Source organism: Ictalurus punctatus, chromosome 25 (assembly GCF_001660625.3).
Source record: "Ictalurus punctatus breed USDA103 chromosome 25, Coco_2.0, whole genome shotgun sequence".
Taxonomy (NCBI): domain Eukaryota; kingdom Metazoa; phylum Chordata; class Actinopteri; order Siluriformes; family Ictaluridae; genus Ictalurus; species Ictalurus punctatus.
In genome coordinates this window covers 10276314-10297571 of record NC_030440.2, presented here as the reverse complement: position 1 = coordinate 10297571, position 21258 = coordinate 10276314, and the positions used below count along the sequence as shown (strand labels likewise).

The 21258-nt window shown below is 40.9% G+C and overlaps 2 protein-coding genes across 6 annotated transcripts in view; both read left to right on the top strand.

Annotated features, from left to right (window-relative positions):
• The first annotated feature begins 69 nt into the window (after positions 1-69).
• On the top strand, positions 70-5452 carry mettl13 (methyltransferase 13, eEF1A lysine and N-terminal methyltransferase). Its single transcript, XM_017455841.3, has 8 exons — positions 70-503; positions 1527-2271; positions 2347-2546; positions 2639-2828; positions 2960-3133; positions 4076-4288; positions 4712-4843; positions 4997-5452. Exons 1-8 carry the CDS (start codon positions 351-353, stop codon positions 5287-5289), a joined length of 2100 nt encoding a protein of 699 aa, XP_017311330.2. The 5' UTR covers positions 70-350; the 3' UTR covers positions 5290-5452.
• A 2606-nt stretch (positions 5453-8058) lies between these two features.
• dnm3a (dynamin 3a) overlaps positions 8059-21258 on the top strand; it is a 44459-nt gene continuing 31259 nt past the window's right edge. For 2 of the 5 annotated variants that reach the window (XM_017455844.3, XM_017455842.3), the window contains exons 1-11: positions 8065-8337; positions 8702-8938; positions 15153-15226; positions 16617-16766; positions 16873-17076; positions 17160-17258; positions 17917-18077; positions 18805-18947; positions 19494-19629; positions 20862-20929; positions 21038-21176. In XM_017455844.3, coding sequence (XP_017311333.1) covers positions 8778-8938; positions 15153-15226; positions 16617-16766; positions 16873-17076; positions 17160-17258; positions 17917-18077; positions 18805-18947; positions 19494-19629; positions 20862-20929; positions 21038-21176 — 1335 coding nt within the window. In that variant the 5' untranslated portion in view covers positions 8065-8337; positions 8702-8777. Of the gene's footprint in view, positions 8338-8701; positions 8939-15152; positions 15227-16616; positions 16767-16872; positions 17077-17159; positions 17259-17916; positions 18078-18804; positions 18948-19493; positions 19630-20861; positions 20930-21037; positions 21177-21258 lie in introns of all 5 variants that reach the window. The other 3 variants (XM_017455845.3, XM_047151095.2, XM_047151096.2) reach the window with 3 other exon arrangements.

Genomic DNA, 21258 nt, shown 5'->3' with positions numbered 1-21258 from the left:
CTTCACAGAACGTCCAATCACTTGCAAGTGTTGTCGCGCGTCCGTCAAGGAAATGTGTCCGGGTTAAAATTCCAAAACATGTGGGAAACGACTTCAACTCGTGTTTATGAATTAGACTGCGAAGAAAATAATAATAAAACCATATATATAAGCAACATTATAGTTCGGAGCTCAAGAGAATAATTGTATTAAATCCGCAGCGTTTATAACGTTATGCTACGGTATCTGTGTGCTATAGTTTCGAGTAGCTTATGTACTGCATGTTAAAGGCTGCTGGTGATCAACATTTAAACAAATAAATAAAAATCGAGAACGTGATTTTTTGACCCAGCCACGATTTAAAAGAGGACATGAGTCTGTTGCCCAGAACAGCGGAAGAGTTCAGCTCTGCAGATTATTGGGAACGATTTTTCCGCAAACGGGGAGAAAAAGCTTTTGAGTGGTATGGGGACTACAACTCACTGTGTGGCGTCCTGCACAAATACATCAAACCCCGTGAGAAGGTAATGACAGACTTTACACTCAATAAACTTCTAATTAACAACACTGAAACTGTACTGTAGGTTTGAATGTATTTAAGTATATGGGAACTGATCTAAACAAAACAAACACCTGTAGACACGTGATCATCACACCCATATGTAGTTCTTCTCTAAACGGTTGCCACAAAGTTAGAAGCACACAATTGTATAGGATGTCTTTGTATGCTGTAGCGTTACCATTTCCCTTAACTGGAACTAAGACGCCCAAACCTGTTCCAGCATGACAATACCCCTGTGCACAAAGCGAGCTCCATGAAGACATGGTGTGTTAAGGTTGGACTGGAAGAACTCAAATGTCCTTCATCGAACCCTGACCTCAACTCCACTGAACACCTTTGGGATGAACTGGAACACCGACTGCACCCCAGACCTCCTTACCCAACACCAGTTCTTGTCCTCACTAATGCTCTTGTAGCTGAATGATCACAAATCCCCACAGCCACGCCCCAAAATCTAGTGGAAAGCCTTCCCAGAAGAGTGGACTTTATTATAACTATAAAGAGTGATTCATCTGGAATGAGATGTTCAACAAGCACACATGGGTGTGATGATTAAAATATATAATATATATAAAATATATATTATTATTTGCGTAGATCATGCCATGGTCCACTAGTTTTAGAACATTGTTAGTTGTACTAATGGAACTAGTGAAGTGCTTCAGCCTAAGGAGAACAACAGTTTACAGTTTTTTTTCCCTCAAAGCATTTTTACAGAAATCCTGATGTAGATTTTGATCCCTAAATAAGCGAAAGATGAGATGTTGATGAAAACTCTCTGAGACAATAAGAGGAAGAAAACTTGAGCGAAACCAGACTCAAAAAGGGACCGTTCAACACAGCCAGTGGGATTATAAATCATTACTCTTCCAAAACTGTATACAATAAAGTCAGATTGTACCCGCTGCTGTGTTGAAAGGGTGTTCAGTAAGAAGATATTGCAAAAAGGAGTATGAATTCTAATGAATACCTTTCTCTGTATCAGGTTTTAGTGGTTGGCTGTGGGAACTCGGAGCTAAGTGAGCAGCTTTACGATGTAGGCTACCGCCAGTTAACCAACATCGACATTAGTGAGACAGTTGTTGCTCATATGAACCAGAGAAACGTTCAGCGTCGTCCCGACCTCACCTTCCTTCAGGTAGATGCCACTGAGACGGGTTATGAAAACGGAAGCTTCCAGGCTGCTCTGGACAAGGGAACTCTAGATGCCATGGCCTCGGAGGAGGAGGGCGTCGTGGCGAGTAAAATGCTGGCTGAGGTGGGCCGAGTTCTGGCTGTGGGCGGCCGCTATGTCTGTGTGACTCTCGCCCAGGAGCACGTGATAAAGCTGGCAGTAGAGCATTTTGCTGAAGCTGGCTTTGCCATACGTATCCACTGCCTGAGCCAGCAGAACCCGGACTTGGATTCGTCCTCATTCGCTCTTCCTGTATTCGTTCTCATCTGCACCAAGTTCCGCCAGCCACCTCCATTCAAAGTGCTGGAGATGTGCCAGGGGGAGGACGGCGCCCCGTGTAGGCTGGTGTCGGTTCCTGAGCTATTAGCTGCAGTAAAGGAACGGCAGGCGTATGCACTCATGATCCAGAAGCTCAGGGGTGCCACAGACACTGCTAGCACGCCCTCCCTCACACTGTGCCATGCAGCCACGGGCTGTCCCCGATACACACTGACGGTGCAGGACGGTCCGCCTTCTGCCAAAGTTCCCCGTACCAACCACTTTGCTATCTTTATTGGTAAGAGACATTCCTCGTATGAATATGTGTGCTCGTCTTAACTGCGACGCTAATGATTGTGTTTGATTCGTAAAGTTCCTCAGGGTCGAGAATCCGATTGGTTGTACGGTTCTGCCGAGGGTCGCACTCAGCTAGCCGCAAGCGCAAACTTCCGCCGACTGATCATTGTTGCAATGCATCGAGACCAGGACTATAAAGACATGCAAGCAGTCCAGTCCGAGCTCTCTCCCATGGTGATGGAACTGGCTCCTCCTGGCATGCCAGCCAATCAGCAGGTAAAGAGGAGAATTGAAACATATTTATAATAATTATTATAAATATTAGTTCTGTACTTTATTCATCTTCCTCACTCTTGTCTCTGGTTTAGGTCCCATTCTTGTCTGTAGGAGGTGACCTGGGCTGGAGGGAGGTGGTGGGCCGAGGCGTCAGTGGCCTAACCGGCGAGTACTCTGTTGAAGATGTCCGTGGAGAGGATGGTCATGTCTACCGTAGACTGATCTTCATGAACAACACTCAGCTGGTGCAGTCTGAAAGCCGCCTGCGATCCGCGGCTACAAGTGAGTGATTTATATTCCCAGTGTAAGACCAAATAAACTTGTATTATGCCAAGACATCTGTATAACCAGATGTGTATTTAGCCTATAATGTTAATTGTCTTCATTTTTGTGTCATTCTACTGCTTTTCCAGTTGGTTCTGCTCAGAAAAAGAAGAGCAAGAAAAAATCTAAACGCCCTTCTGTGGAAACTCCAGCTTCAGCTCACAAAAATCATACCGTAGATCGAGGATTTCTCTGTTGTACTCATCACGAGGTGATGATCGCAGGCTTTGCCATGCTAGGAAAGGAGGCCCTCGGTAATAAAGGTATGCTTTGCCAAACTATTCTGTGGTACAGGGGAGTTTAAACAATAAAAGCAATTTTTCTTTGCTCATATTTACCAAGGGTGCCAATATTAGTGGAGGGCACTGTAAGTATTACTGTGATAATGGGGATCTTCTTGTGTATGCACTTTTAACGATGGACATTTATATTTATATATATATATATATATATATATATATATATATATATATATATATATATATATATATATATTCTGGATATAAATGTTAAACTTATAAATAACGAGTAAGCCAGAGGCGACAGTGGTGCGGAAAAACTCCTTGAAACGACATGAATATGAAACCTTGAGAGGAAATTCTCTATACTACATATACATTACATGTACATATATAATATGTAGTCAAAAGGTGCAATTGTGTTAAAAAGAACATATGAGCGTCTGAAGAATATGAGCATCACAGTCCTTTCTGAATTCCTTATAACTCTAACTTAAAGTCTGTCGTATCGACCAGAAATTATTAACTGTTCACAGATGGAGACTTGAGCGCAAATTGTTCTTAGAAATTACATTTACTAAAGTTGTCCAAGGAAGAACATCCACAGCTAACTTTATGGTTTCTACGGGGTACAATCCACAGTAATCTCATGTATCTTTAGGCTGAACATGTGGGGCCATCCTTAGCAGCAGCAGCAAGAGATGTTCAGGTGACAAAAACTGCAAACAGAAGTAGGGCATTAAGATGGATCAGGCAAGGTCCAGAGAGCAGAAGGGTTTAGGATCACTGCTAACTTGTAGGATGTGGAGCGAGAGAGGGAGATGGGTGGGGTGTGTGTATGTGTAAATCATCTGTCCAGTGTGATCATATTGTGAATTTTCATCATTAACAATAGTTATACAAATATTTTTTGCTGCGAAGTATGTTTCAGATTGCTTGATATTTTCTGTCTGTTCTGTTGGTCAGATGGTCAGGTATCAGTGTTCGTAGTGGGGCTGGGTGGTGGAGGGCTGCCCCAGTTCATACGGGACTTTGTGCCTGGTGCGTGGGTGGAGGTTGTGGAACTAGACCCGGCCGTACTAGAGGTAGCAAAGACCTGGTTCGGGTTCCAGACTGACGACAGACTGAAGGTAATACTGGGAGACGGTCTAGAACACATCAGCATGCTGGAGAGCAAGGGTAAGATTTTTTTTTTTTTAACAGTGTTACAGTAATATGTCTTATGCAAATTATTGCTATAGTAGTTTTGGTTACATATTTTTGAATGTATCTGGAAACAGTAACCTAAGTGCTTAAATATCTACCATTCACAACTGTATTATGTTGACATTTCAAGCTAATATATTCACAGCACTGAACGGTACGGTCAGGTACAAATGTTATTGATTACAGTCTCTTTATAATGTGAATCAGCTTTAATGGGTCTATAGTACTTTTGTTCTAAAATAATAGATATTTATAGGAAAAAGTTGATATAAAGTAGATATGTTTTCACTCATGTGTATTCTTATGAAATGCCCCGTATGGACTGCCAGGCAACCCCACCCAACCCTACACATTCCCACTCCTCATTTCCACTCCTCATTCCATGCCTATTTATAGGAGGACATTCCTATGATGTCATCATGTTCGATGTTGACAGCAAGGACCGCTCCCTGGGAATGAGCTGCCCTCCTCCTGCCTTTGTAGAAACATCCCTATTAGAGAAAGTCTGCAAGTTGTTAACTCCTCGAGGTAGGATAACTTCACCTCGGACGCCTTTCTTTTTCATTTATGGCTTTTTAAAAATTATTAAAGAGCTAACATAGTTGACATGAATGATGTGTGTTGTGTTGTTGTACATGCACAACAGTGATAATACAGCTCGCTCTGTCTACCCCTTCTCAGGAGTGTTTATGTTAAACTTGGTGTGTCGTGACTCAGCTCTGAGGCAGTCGGTGTTGGAGCGTTTGCAGGCCGTGTTCCCGAGTGTGCTTTCTCGCCCTATTGAGGGTGAAGTGAACGAGGTGCTGCTGTGTTCCCGGGGTGGAGGTGAACAAGACAAGCTAAACACCATCCCAAAGGAGCTGCAGCAGGCTGCCGAAAACCTACAGGGGACGCTGCGGAGCCACAGTCAGAATGCTCCCTTTAACCCACAAATAGACATTACTGTAATGCTGAAAGACCTGCGAGTAGCTTGAACTGTCTGTCCGGACGTGCGTCAGAAATGAGGCACACAAGTACCCAGTTTAATATAGCTATAATTCTTTTAAATATTTAAGTCCGCTTGCTTTAAAAGCAAAAGCACACTATTCTTGGTTGTCAGAATTATGTCAGAACATTGTCAACAACATTGATTCGTTACATCTTGTTTTGTGCCTGATTTTTTTCCCCCATTCTTATAAGTGCAGTTTGTAATGTTTAGTTTATCCTAAGACCTATAGTAATCATGAAATCAGAGCTATCTTATAAAAACTTATCAAATGTTGCAATGCAGTGCACCTGGGTAATTTCAGGCTTTTGTTTACATTTTTCTGGCCCAGAAATGAGCTCTGCACCAGAGAGAGCATCTGCTCAGCACCTCCCCTTTTCCTTTAAAAGGAAATTAGGGGGATGGGTCAGTTGGGAAGAAGATGCAGGGCTTTTCATTGCAATGTTGAATTCTTTTTTTTTTTTTTTTTTTTTTTTTTTTTTTTTTTTTTTTATAAATGGCACTGTCACACTGCACATCAAGACTGTCATGATCATTTTAACATGGTGATAAAAACTATATAATTAAAAAAATTATATATAAAAAGCTTTTATAATTTTACTCATCTGGTTAGTAAACACATGGCACATAACTGAGTACAATACTACATTTACAGCAATTAGCAGACGGCCTTATCCAGACGCCCTTATCCACTTACAGAAGTGCTTCAGCTGAAAGATGGCGTCCAGCTGACCTACTGGGGAAAAAGTGGTGAGGGGCAGTAGTGGCTTTGCAAGCTAGGGCTTTGGACTAGTAACCGGTAGGTTATGAGTTTGAATCATGGAAGCTGTCTCTGTTTCGTCCTTGAACAAAACTTCTAACCCTCATCTTTTCAGCTCAATTTTACTTAGTTTTTGGATAAAATCATCTGTCAAATGAATAACTAAATGAAAAATGGTATAACTTATTAACGCAAGCCTAGACTTTTACACAGTCACATATAAAGTATCTGTTTAAAGTACTCATTTCTGTTGGGATTAATATGAGGTAATGGAAATTTTTACATAAACTTGCATAAATAGTATGTAGTACCATGCATTTATTTCAACTATTAATGTTTACTACATACATTCACTGTCCACTTTAATAGGAACATTAAATGCTAGATGATAGATCAGTAGATAGATGGGGAACAAGTATGATCTCTGTGACTTTAACCGTGGCATGGTTGTTGGTGCTAGAAGGGCTGGTATGAGCATTTCAGTAAATGCTGATCTCCTGGGAATTTCACACACAACAGTCTCTAGAGTTTATACAGAATGGTGCAAAAGAAAAAAAAAGGAGAAAACGTCTTGTTGATAAAAGAGGTCAGAGGAAAATGAGAATGACCAGATTGGTTTAAGCTGCCAGGAAGTCTAGTAACTCAAATAAGCTCTCTCTAAAATCGTGGTGAGCAGAAAAGCATCTGGACAGTTAAAGACTGGAAAAGACCAGGTTTGGGTGTATTTCTGCCCATGTTAGCCTCAGATTCTTGTTCTTGGCTGACAGGAATGGAACCTGATGTGGTCTTCTGCTGTTGTAGCTCATCTACCTCAAGTTTCAAGGTGCTTTTCTGCTCACAAATGTTGTACATCCTGATTATATCAGTTAGTATATCCTTCCTGGCATCTCAAACCAATCTGGTCATTCTCATTTGATCTCTTTAATCAACAAGGTGTTTCAGCCTGCAGACTATGCTCACAGGATGTTGTTTTTTGTTGTTGCTGTTGTTGTTTGCACCATTCTGTATAAATTCTAGAGACTTTTGTGTGTGAAAATCCCAGCAGATCAGCAGTTTCTGAAATACTCAAACCCAGTCCATCTGGTACCAACAACCATGCCACGGTTAAAGTCACAGAGATCACACCTTTTCTCCATTCTAATGGTTGATGTGAACATTAACTGAACCTCTTGATGAGCAGGATTTTTTGCATTGAGTTGCTGCCACATGATTGGATGATTAGATAACCGTATAAATGTTCAGGTCTACAGGTGTTCCTATTAAAGTCGATGGTGTGTGTATATAATACAGTAATGAAAGAAATTATGGAAACGTTTGAAAAGCTTTTGTTATTTTAATGCAATAATAATATGATTGCTCTGCTGGGGACAAAAACCAATAGAAATCATCACAGAAATTGGTGTGGTAATGGTTAATGGTTTACACAACAAATACCATAAACCATCAGCTAACCATTCAAACAATTACCATTACTATTAGTAGTCCTTAAAAGTATTCACTAGACATAACATGCCACCAATAGAAGGCAACAGATTACCAGTAGAGACCCACAGGGTCCATTACAGTTTCCATTAAAACCAATACAATTCCCATTAAAACCATTACAAATTCTATGAGGGTTTCTATTGTTTTTTTTTCTGACAGGGTGTACTGAAAATTCGTGTGTATACAGTAATACATAAGAATACATACAACTAAAGAAATGTAAATGTATTATTTATTTACTTTTAAAACTTGGAGGGAAACACTCCACAGAATTCCCAGCATGTCTCAGAGTCCAGTCTCGTTATTTTTACTATAGCACTCGGGCTTATCTACTGTAACCTGCACACTGTCACTCTGAAGGAAAAACACTTCTGTGTACCACTTTGCCTGTCATAAAAAGCTTTAAATGGATTTTAAATACGTAAACATATAACATTAAGGCTTATAAAAGGCCTATTAACTAAAAAAAACATTAGAAAGGAAGAGTGTTGTAGGCAATAGTGAATTAGCAGTCCTGTCGGTCTCTGGTAAGTAGTTTGATGGCGTTTGCGCATGCGCTAATGAGGACCGTTAACTGTCAGTGTTCCAGCTGAGCGAGAGAAGAGAGACAAGAACCGAAGTGGAGACTTTTCCCGGTACCAGACTAGTTTTAACTTGTTCGTGTCATTCCTGTGGTGTGGAAAAGAAAGATTAACAGTTGAAGGATAGCAAACTTTCTCCGTGTGTGCGTCCAGAACTGGATCCGGCGTCTAAATAGCTGAGAAGTGACAGCGAAACAAGACGAGGACGGGGGTAAGCTACCAGACTTTATTCACGAGCATTATTAAAGTTATCTTCTTTTAATGGACCAAAAGGACAACAACTTATCAGTCAGAGATATCTGGAAACGCGTAAAAGCATCAGTAAGCCTGCTGGAGGAAAAAAAAACACACACACATAATTTGTAATGGTTATGATGGGAATTGTATTGGTTTTAATGGAAACTGTAATGGTCCCTATGGGTCTTTGTGGCCTTTTATTGGTGGCATGGTATGTCTAGTGGATACCATTGAGGACCCATAATAGTTTTAATAGATAGCTGATGGTTTGTAATGGTGTTTATAGTGGAAACCATTAGAATTTCTGGTGATGGTTTCTATTGTTTATTTTTTTCCAGCAGGGCAAACTCACCGTTTTCCCCAGATTTCCATTTGCACTCTCTGGATGATTTGTGCAGAGTCAAGGTTGTAATCATGGGGAACCAGGGGATGCAGGAGCTCATTCCGCTGGTGAACAGACTCCATGAGGCGTTCGGTGTCCTCGGCCGGAGCTGTAGTCTGGAGCTGCCGCAGATCGCCGTGGTAGGAGGACAGAGTGCGGGCAAGTCCTCCGTCCTCGAGAACTTCGTAGGCAGGTAGGTGATCACATGTCTCACTGAAGGCTTTTATTATAATAGGATGGTACAGGATGTGCTGTGTGGTGGCAACAGGTGCAGAGGCTCCTGCACTCATCTGTAGTCTGCAGCCGCTTCTTCATCTCCATCCTCCTTCTCCTGCCAAGTACAAGGATCAGGAGCCAAGAACATGTTCATGCAAAGCGATCGAGACTTCACTTCATTCTGCAGGGTGCAGGGATTTAACATTTTCAGCAGACAAAAAGGTTTATATCTGGCATATGTTTTAGAGGACATAGATAGACTTATCCGAGACAAATACTTCCAGAGATGGGAAACATCGAGGAAATTTGGTCTTCCGGTAGATCCTTTTTTTAATTATATGTAATTCCCTTCATAGCATTGAAGGCAGGTTTAAGTTGAGTGTCTACTGAAAGTCCCTGTCAGACACACACCAACGCTGAGCTTAATAAGCTGTACTAATGAAAACCTGAAATCATTTTAGTGCCACATTTGTGATTGTTGAGTCATCCATTAAACAAATGCGATACATAAATCTATAATGATTGTATAATTATTATTCATTTATAGTAGCTACAGCTAATAATAATAATAATAATGATAATAATAATAATTATTATCGTTATTATAATTTAGAATCCCACCTCCACCCTGTGTTCGTGGAGTTTGCATGTTCTCCACGTGCTTCGGAGGTTTCCTCCGGGTGCTACGGTTTCCTCCCCCAATCCAAAGACATGTGTTGTAGGCTGATTGGCATTTCCAAATTGTCCATAGTGAGTGAATGTGTGTGTGATTGTGCCCTGTGATGTGTTGGTATCCCGTCCAGGGTGTCTCCTGCCTTGTTCCCCGAGTTCACTGAGATAGGCTAAAGGTTCCCTGTGACCCTGTATAGGATAAACAGTACAGAAAACGGATGGATAGATTGAATAAGGATAATAGAATAAATCATATATTATATACACTATATGCTCAGAAGTATGTGGACATCTGCCGTCACACCCATATGTGTTCCTTCTCCACTCTGTTGCCTGAAAGTTCAAAGCATACAATTGTGTAGAATGTCTCTGTATGCTGTAGCATTAAGATTTCACTGGAACTAAGATGCTCAAACCTGGTCCAGCATGACAGTGCCGCTGTGCACAAAGCGAGCTTCATGAAGAGACGGTTTTCCAAGGTTGGACTGGAAGAACTCGAGTGTCCTCCACAGAGCCCTGACCTCAACCCCACTGAACACGTTTGGGATGAACCAACATCAGTGCCTGACCTCACTAATGCTCTTGTAGATGAATGAACACAAATCCCCACAGCCACGCTCCAAAATCTAGTGGAAAGCCTTTCCAGAAGAGTGGAGCTTATTATAACAGCAAAGGGGGGATAAATCTGGAATGGGATGTTCAACAAGCACATATGGATGTCATGGTCAGGTGTCCACAAACGTTGGGCAATATAGTGTGTATTTATACAGTAAATTATCTATATTTATACCTCCAAGTTCTCTGGTTTCTTCCCACGTCCCAGAATCAGGCCAGTAGGTAGACTGGTTACATTACATTGCCCCTAGGTGTGAATGAATGTGTGAATGTGTTTGTGCATAGTGCCCTGCGATGGACCATCCTCGGTGTGTGTCCATCTTGCACGCGGTGTTCCTGGGATAGACTCTGGATCCAAAGCATTCCTGACCGAGATGAAGCATGAAGAATTTTGATGCATTATTTCAAAAATATATATTAAAACGGTGGGAAACAACAGCAAGTCAATTGAGGGACTTGAACAGACATAATATATTTTTTTCTTAGGTTCTCAAATTAAGGTTGTCTGTGTGTTAGTATGCCGTTGCTTCCATGTTGCTTTGCTTTGAAGAGGAGTACAACTGCTTTACAGAAGATGCTCGCTTGCCAAGATAGTTTCCTTGACGATGTTTTGGGCCTGTCCACAGGAAACCGGCATTGTTAGCGAAAACCAGGCCATTGTTTGTCATGCTCGGTTTTAACGAGTGGGGAAGTGAGGTGAAGGTTAGCTGTTTCAGATGACTGTTTCTGATATAGAGCAGAAGCAAAAGTCTTATCTTTGACTCCTGAAGTGTGTGTGTGTGTGTGTGTGTGTGTGTATCATATCTGATCTAGTCATCACCTGTAACCAAAAAGAGTGTGAGAGAAAACGCCAGTTACTTCATTATGTGACCCACATGCTATAAGAAATAAGGCCACTGAAAGTCTTGTCTTATGCAGCACACGGCAAAATGGGTTTTCCTCTCTGCAGCAGATTAATATAGCAATTCACAGATTACACTTTGTTCTCCCAGATACCTATTACTGATGCTACACCCCTGTTACCTGCTTTGCTTTTGATTGAGCTGTTAGTTTCACATGTTCTCATCATGTGGGTTTTCTTCAGGTTCTCCAGTTTTCCTCCGCCTCCCAAAAACATGTCGGTAAATTACCTCTAGGTGTGATTGAGTGCACGAATGAGTGTATGGTGCCCTGTGATGGACTGGTGTCCCATCCTCATGCCCAGTGTTCCTGGGATAGGCTCACAATCCACCACAACCCTGACCAGGATAAAGCAGATACTGAAGATGAATGAATAAATATTAGATGATTTTTCCTTAATATATAATGAAGCTATGGATTAGCCTGTGGTTTACATGATGGCGTGTTCAGAGTACTGTATATTATTTAAAAGAATTCATAGATGTAGCCATAGCGATGGAATAATCATTGTGCTTCAAGCACCACAAGCCATCTGTCCTTGCCTACTGTTCATTGAGGCCTGCGGATATGAGAGGGTTGACTTGATGCTGAAGAAGATGAGGAGAGAGGGATGGCAGAGAAGGAATGAATTGCTCAAGGGAAAATAAGTATGAGAGAGAGAGAGACATAATGGATCTGTATTTTAATTTGAAAATAGACACTTCTCCTATTGTAAGCTTATATATATATATATATATATATATATATATATATATATATATATATATATATATATATATATATATATAAAATGTATATTTGTGTCTGTGTGTGTGTGTCTGTGTGTACGTACGTACAACCCCAATTCTGAAAGAGTTGGGACAGTATGGACAATGCTAATAAAAACAAAGAGGCGTGATTTGTAAATGTACTTTGACTTATAATAACATATAAAGACGAGGTATTTGATATTTTGCCTAATCAACTGCACGGTTTTTTGAAGATAAACGTTTGCTTTGAAATTGATGCATGCAACATGTTCCAAAAAAGTTGGGACGGGGCAATTTAGGACTAATAGTGATGTTACAAGTTGAAATAAGAAAGTGATGTGAAACAGGTGAGGCAATCGTCTAATCATAGTTTTTAAGGAGCCTCCAAAAAATGCAGAGTTCTTCAAGAGCAAGCATGGGTCGAGACTCGCCAGTCTGCCAACAGATGCAAATAATCCAACACTTTGAGAACAACATTCCCCAAAGACAAATCGATAGGATTTTGGACCTTCTACAGTGCACAATATAATTAAAATATTCAAGGAATCTGGTCAGATCTCTGTGCGTAAAGGGCAAGGCCGGAAACCACTTCTGAATGCATATGATTTCCGATCCCTCAGACATCACTGTCTTAAAAACCGTCATGAGTCTGTAATGGATCTCCTGACATGGGCTCTGGAATACTTTGGTAAACCTTTGTCAATCAGCACCATTCACCGCTGCATCCACAGATACAAGTTAAGGCTTTACAAAGCAGAAGCCATACATCAACACTGTCCAGAAGTGCCGCCAACTTCTCTGGGCTCAGTCTCATCTGAGATGGACAGTAGCTCAATGGAATCATGTTTTGTGGTCCAACAAGTCAACATTTCAAATTTAGTACAGTTTTGGACAAAATATCCGTCGTATTTTACAGGCCAAAGAGGAAAAGGACCATCCAAGCTGTTATCAGGGTCAGGTCCAAAAGCCAGTGTCTGTCATGGCACAGGGGTGTGTCAGTGCCTATGGTATGGGTAACTTTTTAAGCAACATATGCTGCCATCCAGAGCAGGACAACACCAAACCAAATTCTGCCCTTATTACAAGCACATGGTTGTGTAAGCAGACAGGGCGGGTGCTAGCATGGCCTGCCTGCTGTCCTGACCTGAGAATGTGTGGCGCATTATGAAGCACAAAATATGGCAACGAAGGCCCCGTACAGTTGTGCAGCCGAAGAAATGCATAATGGATGAATGGGGGTAAAATTCAGCTTGCTATACTTAACCAGCAGGTGTGTTCACTCGGCGCCCAAACGCTTAATAAGTGTTATTAAAAGAAAAGGTGATTTTACACAGGGGTAAACAGTTGACTGTCCCAACTTTTTTGGAGTGTGTTGCAATCATCAGATTTGATTTGAGTGTATATTTTCAAAAATAAATTAAATTCACAAAGTAAAACCTCTAATAACGTGTTAATAATGCGTTTTCAATATATGTAGTACAGGGTGAACTGAACTTTCAGTGACCCTTTTTTTTTTTTTGCATTGTCCATACTGTCCCAACTTTTTTTTGTTATTGGGATAGCGCGCATATATATATATATATATATATATATATATATATATATATATATATATATATATATATTTTTATACATACATACATACATACATATGCTGTCGCACCCATTCAGAAAATGGTAAACAAGCTTCACTGACTCAGCCTTCTCCAGTAAAACAAGAACATGGGGAAAAAGAGAGGTACAGCTGTCTGAATGAAAGCATTGTCATGGACTGAACATCGAGGTCAGGGGCAAATGATGAGAATGAATGGAGTTTAGGCTAATAATAATACGACACATTGTAGAGAAGGAATGTGGATGTGCCAGAGACGACTCCTGATTAAACGTGGCAAAGTAACCCAAAACATCTCGACTCCACAGCCTAAGGGATACAGATTATGTTCTAACTACAACATGGCCTGTTGTGAAGTTTCGCAGTGACTGAGGGATCCTACATGAAAGTGTTTTTTTTTTCAGATCTTTAATATTTCTTTGTGAGCCCGCTAAGCTTTTACCTGACATCTCCGTCTCCTTAGCTCTCTCGTATATTTAACTGGGTCTCCTCCTGAGGGAGGTCCCTCTCTATTTTGGATTGTGTTTCTGATTTAGCTTCACACACACAACCTGATTCCTGCATCATCGCCTGAATTTCTGAGCTACAAATCTCCTCCTTTGTGCACTCCATACAATTATGCACTACATAATAATGAACGAAGGAAAGACATATTAGAAGCCTGAGTACTTGGTTTGTTTTTGTCAAGAAGTACGTTGTGTTTTTTGAGCAATGAAACAAAATGCATTCATGCCAAGGGCACATTTGTTTTTGTTGCTTTCATGGTTTAAACTAGTTTGCATGCTTTCTTATTTGAATAGTGAGAAGCCTTAGTGTTAGTTTCACGAAGAACACAATCCCATCAATTATCATCTCTCCAAGACAGATCTATAGTAAGAGCTATAGACGTTGTTCTATTTGAAAACCTGAGATTTTGTTTACAAGACATTGATAGCAGGGCATCATGTTATGATCAAAAATGGGCATACTGCTACACATTGTGATCGCAGTATGACCTGGAATATATTTATTCTCTATATTTAGTCACATCTCTGGACTACTGGAGAACCATTGTTGGTCCTTAATTGTAGCGCGTCACCAATCAGTCTACTTCTTATTCAACTTGGGTCTGTCCTAGGGGGCATGGTGGCTTAGTGGTTAGCACGTTTGCCGCGCACCTCTGGTGTTGGGGGTTCAAATCCCACCTCTGCCCTGTTTGCACAGAGCTTGCATGTTCTCCTGGGGTTTCATCCACCAGTCCAAAGACACACAGTGTAGGCTGATTGGCATTGGAAGATGGATGGCTCTGTCCTTCTTTTGTCCCCGTTATGTAGTTTTGTCTCTTGAATTTCCCAGTCTTTGGTATGATGCTTTGGTGTCAATAACTTCAACTTTTAACAAAATGGTGTGTCCTGTATTTTATCTTAATGACTGAACACACACCATATATACACTGTACACTGTAGCACTACTTTACACCCTGTCCTATATATGGAGTCAGGAGAGTAATAAGTGTGTCTGAAATAGGCAGTGAGACTTGTTGGGTTTACAGTTTCACCACATCCCTGACACATTGCCTGGCCTTGTCTAAGAATGCTGTCTTTCCTGGCTCTGTTCCAGGGGTGTGTATGGTTAAAATGACTCTGTCTATTTTTTTTTCCAAGGGATTTCTTACCAAGAGGCTCAGGGATTGTCACTCGAAGACCACTTGTGTTACAGCTAATCAGCTCCAGCTCAGGTAGGTACACACGTACATATGCACACAGTATGTACAGTATATACAAGTGGCCCCGCTGTGTGACTGCACAGGACTGACTCGCTGACTCCATGAAACTTTGCGCTGTGCTTTCTCAGCCGTGACGGAGTTCCAGATTTGATCAGCTTTTGCATTTTAGTCAATGAAGGAAAAGGAAAGGTGTGACCGCTGAATGTTTGATTACATGCATGAATTTTTTTTTAAACCACTGGGGGTCAGTGTGTCCCCATCTGTTTCCATCAACTGTTCAATGGAACGACTTGTAGCCAACCATCAGTACGTTTACGTGGACAACAATAATCCGATATTAACCGATTAAGTCGATACTCTGATTAAGAAACTAGCATGTAAACAGCGATTATTGATGACCTTAATCCGACTAACGTCATACTCTAAGTAAACACAAATCGAATTAGGACATGTGGAGTATTCCTGTTTTTGTCGGATTATGGAAGTGCATTACAGACATGTACACACCTTAATCACACTCTTAACGTCGTGTGGGAGTTTTCACCGCATTTTGCGACAGGACACGTACACACACGGCAGTGCTCAACCGTTTGACGGCAAACAAGAGAGCAGGCTGCGTCCGAAACTGCGTACTTACTTACTATATAGTAGGAGAAATACATGTACTTCGGTTGCTATATAGTAGGGAAGTATGCGGTTTCGGACGCATCCCATGGCTTCAAGCAGTCGTCTATGTGCACGGGCCGCTGTGGCTCAGGTGGTAGAGCGGGTTGTAAACTAATCATAGGATTGGCGGTTCAATTCCCGGCCCACATGACTCCACATGCCGAAGTGTCCTTGGGCAAGACACTGAACCCCAAGTTGCTCCCGATGGCAAGTTAGCACCTTGCGTGGCAGCTCTGCTACCATTGGGGTGTGTGTGTGAATGGGTGAATGAGACACAGTGTAAAGCGCTTTGGATAAAAGCAATACATAAATAATTTACCATTTATGTATAGCATGACAAATAATTAACTGCACTTGAAGTTTCGTAAAATTAAAAATGAAACACCCAAAACTGTATACGGTACCATAACAAAGACGAACTGTATGTCGATACATGAAATTCTGGAGGGAACGTCGGATGGCGTGGCGTGGGGACGTAATGACGTGTGACGTTAATCCATCTATGTTCTATAACATGTAAAACGGGAACATGTAAGGAGTATTCTAAAAGTGACTCATGTAAACACTTTAATCAGAATATTGTCTTATTCAGAATAAGGTCAATAATTAGATTATTGTTGTCCATGTAAACGTAATCTATGAAAGGTTAAGTCAACATCTTAATGAATTTATTAAACGCATTTCATTTGTTCTCCCGTGTCCTCTTTCTCACCTCTCCTTCCATCGGCTCTGGTAGAGTATGCCGAGTTTCTGCACTGTAAAGGGAAGAAGTTTACGAACTTTGCTGAGGTTCGACAAGAGATTGAAGCAGAGACAGACAGAGGTACAGGAGCCAATAAGGGCATTTCCTCCATTCCCATCAACCTACGTGTGTACTCACCAAATGGTACGATCATCACCTTAACAACACTCCTCTCCAAAAATGGCGTTTTTACGTTAAACATTATACAGGTATGTAACGTGAATGTGTTGTCATTTTCCTTCTCTCTCAGTACTCAACCTGACTCTAGTAGATTTGCCGGGCATCACTAAGGTTCCAGTAGGGGATCAGCCTCCAGACATCGAATACCAGATCAGAGACATGATCATGCAGTACATTTGCCGGGAAAACTGCCTCATCCTGGCTGTCACACCCGCAAACATGGACCTGGCCAACTCAGACGCGCTCAAACTGGCCAAAGATGTCGACCCACAAGGTGAGGGCCGAACAGAACAATACTGAATGCGCGATACTGAGTTTCCTCAGGATTTGTTTTGATCTGCGTTTCCTTTGTCTCAGGTCAGAGGACCATCGGCGTCATCACTAAACTAGATTTGATGGACGATGGGACAGATGCCAGAGATGTGCTGGAGAACAGGGTACTACCCTTACGTAGAGGTACACTGTGCTTAATCAGTCTGCAGTTAGGCCTTAACAAAGGCTAGTAGTGCTAGAATGCAATCAGTGTGCTTTTCAGTTAATGTTACTGGCACTGTTTGTATAGTAATATTGTCATATCAGTATGGGCATGTGTGGACAAATGTAGTGTGTGTAAAGCCTTCTAACTGTAAGCGAATCTGTATGAGGTCATGGTGTTGATATGAGACAAGTTCCCTTCCTGTAGTCCCACTGCCACAGGGTTTAGGTTACAGCCAGAGCTGGTCTATAGGAACTGAACCGGTGCCAAGCAGTGTAGGACGTGCTCTCCATAGCAGCTAAAACAAGGCCAGGTGCTGGGCCTTCATGCTTCATGCTTGCACTTTAATGCATTAGACACACACACACACACACACACACACACACACACACACACACACACACACACACACACACACATCTAAAGACTTTTTTATTTTCCATTCAGATTACTGTAGAACACTCTCTAAATATGCTTCAGTTTTACAGTATCCTATAGACATTCTATATAGACGGTATAATATTTGATTTTTTCTTTTCCTGCCTCCTTTCATTTGCATATTTACTATTTCTTTGTCAAAGAGCCTCTCTACTAATGTGTACAAGTCTCTATGTGTGTATGTATCTGGGATTGATGTAGGTTACATTGGAGTGGTGAATCGCAGTCAGAAGGACATTGAGGGAAAGAAGGACATCGGCGCGGCTATTGCTGCGGAGCGGGTGTTTTTCCTGTCTCATCCAGCTTACAAGCACATGGCCGACCACATGGGCACACCTTACCTGCAGAGGGTTCTCAACCAAGTGAGAGACAGAGAAAGATATATATATATATATATATATATATATATATATATATATATATATATATATATATATATATAGTATCTCACAAAAATGAGTACACCCCAGTTTGGGAACCCCTGGCCTAGGCTATCTTTATGTAGAGCAACAATTCTTTTTTTCAGATCCTCAGAGAGTTCTTTGCCATGAGGTGTCATGGTGAACTTCCAGTGACCAGTATGAGGGAGTGTGAGAGCGATGACACCAAATTTAACACACCTGCTCCCCATTCACACCTGAGACCTTGTAACACTAACAAGTCACATGACACCGGGGAGGGAAAATGGCTTATTGGGCCCAATTTGGACGTTTTCACTTAGGGGTGTACTCACTTTTGTTGCCAGCGGTTTAGACATTAATGGCTGTGTTGAGTTATTTTGAGGGGACAGCAAATTTACACTGTTCCACAAGCTGTACACTCACTACTTTACATTGTAGCAAAGTGTCATTTCTTCAGTGTTGTCACATGAAAAGATATAATCAAATATTTACAGAAATGTGAGGGGTGTACTCACTTTTGTGAGATACTGTGTATGTGTGTGTGTATATATATATACACCTGCTTATCACCTGCAAATCATCACACAGGCATCCAAAGCGTCTCTTTAAACATTATCCTATAAGTCCTATGTGGATATAGAAACATATCCAAGCATTGAGTTGTATGGTAACTCTCTCGTATCCATAGCAACTGACCAATCACATCCGGGACACACTGCCGGAGTTCCGTAACCGGCTGATGTCTCAGCTATTCTCACTGGATAAAGAGGCTGAGGAATACAGACACACGGACCCTGATGACCACTCACGCAAGACCAAAGCACTGATGCAGTGAGTCACTACATGCAGTCAGAATATGATACCGTATAAACAGACACTTAGAAACGTTCGCAAACCGAAATGTGATCCCTGACTAACCATCACTAAATTTGTTTTAATGCAGCAAATCAGAATACTTACATGCAAAACCAGAATTTTATGTAGACCTGCAAGGCTAATGAAGTTAACAAGTAATATTCAAAGATGTGGTGACATACTGTAGACCTCCAACGGGAAGAAAAGTTTGGACACCAGACATTCTTGGCAGATCGATATGGTTTTGTTTTTTTGAAATTTTGCTCTGAATATTGCTGTAAAGCAGTAAATCACTACGAGTAATGAATTCACATGGCCCTGATATCCATTCCCTGAAAGCTTTTTTTTTTTTCTTTTTTTTTCTTCAAATTTAATGAAGTGAGTTGTTCTTGACAATACACAGGTTTTGACACACAAATTCTGTCTTCACACTAACAAAAAACACATATTCTCACAGATCGAGTGCTCCACTTACAGCTGTCTAACCAAGTATCTTTGTGTCTTTCCCTCTCTGTCATCCAGGCTAATCCAGCACTTTGGACTGGACTTTGAAAAGATGATTGAGGGCTCTGGTGACCAAGTAGACACCGTTCAGCTCTCAGGAGGAGCCAAAATCAATCGCATCTTTCATGAGCGCTTTCCCTGTGAGCTAGTTCAGGTGTGTGCCGGTCATCGCACGTCTGGTTCACTGATTAAACTGTGCTTTGTACTAGCGGTCAACCGACAGTGGGTTTTTACCGATAACTAAATTGGGCAGTACATGCCGATAACCGATTAATCAACCGATAGTTTGTAAAGTACCCCAATTCTGCTAAATTCACAAACAGCTATTAAACACTACCTGAAAGGTAATATCTGAAAAAAAAGCATAATGGGGCGCTTTAAAATCAATAGTGACTGAAAACATAACACCTCATGAAAAATACTGCTGAACTTTATTACAGAAATAAACAGTATTGACTGTACCATGAAAATGTACTGTACTTTTTTTAATGAAATAAAATATATATATATATATATATATATATATATATATATATATATATATATATATATATATATATATATATATATATATATTAAAGGGGTCATGACGTATGACAAATTAATTTTATTATCTTACCTAGGGTGTAATTATAATATAAGTAAAGTTTTTTTGCACAAAAATCATACAAAATTTAGTAATTTATGAGCTTTTTACACCCTGTCTCTGACCCTCTGACTGAAACGATCAGTTTTTTTGTCCTTTACCTATAAGACTTTAATGTAACCACCGACTCAGCTAACACCTTTGCCTATGAATTAATTATCAGCGCCCCCTGCCATAACACGTGCGGAGCTGTTTTCAGGGGCTGAGCACCAGCGCGATCGGTGCAATTATGTAAAAGTAGGTGTCGATGTCTTACTGTAGGGGCAGTCATATGCAAATGTGTTTACCCATATGACAACACAAATCCTGCCACATCCACTTTGGAGCTTGGTTAATTAAATGCCTTTTTTTTTTTTTTTTTTTTTACTGGGGAGGACGTATTAAGCTAGGAAACTTGCAGGACGTTTTATTGGTACAATGACCTCTTATACATCAAGAGATCAAGGAAAATTTGATTTCCCATGTCATGACCCCTTTACCTATTAATAAATATTAAAGTGAATGAAAGATAAACAACCAAACTGAATCAAAAATTAACACTCCAATTAACAAATAAAAATAGAGACATCCAAAATGAATAAAAAAACACTTCAAATACCGCAACAAAATGTGTCAGAGATAGTTTTATTTCGCCTCTGGAGGCCGCTCTCGTACTGTATAATGACGATGGCGAAACTGATCAATCGGTCGACCTTTACCTTGTAATAGTCCACACTCATTTGTTGTCGTTCGCTCATCAGATGGAGTTTGATGAGAAAGAGTTGCGGCGTGAGATAAGCTATGCCATCAAGAATATTCACGGGATCAGGTCTGGCTTTCAAACACCACGCCTTTATTCCACTTTTAGTCTAACAGTATATTATACTCTCAGCTCATAGATACATATGCTGTGTGGTGGTCTGGTTTGTTTGTCTAGGACAGGCTTGTTCACTCCTGACCTGGCGTTTGAGGCCATTGTTAAGAAGGAGATAGTGAAGCTCAAAGGGCCGTGTATTAAATGTGTTGATATGGTCATCCAGGAGCTCATAGCCACAGTGCGGCAGTGCATCAGCAAGGTATTATAAGTGTGTGTGTGTGTGTGTGTGTGTGTGCGGGTAATATGGAGCGCACGTAAAGCATGTACATGTGTAATTGTGG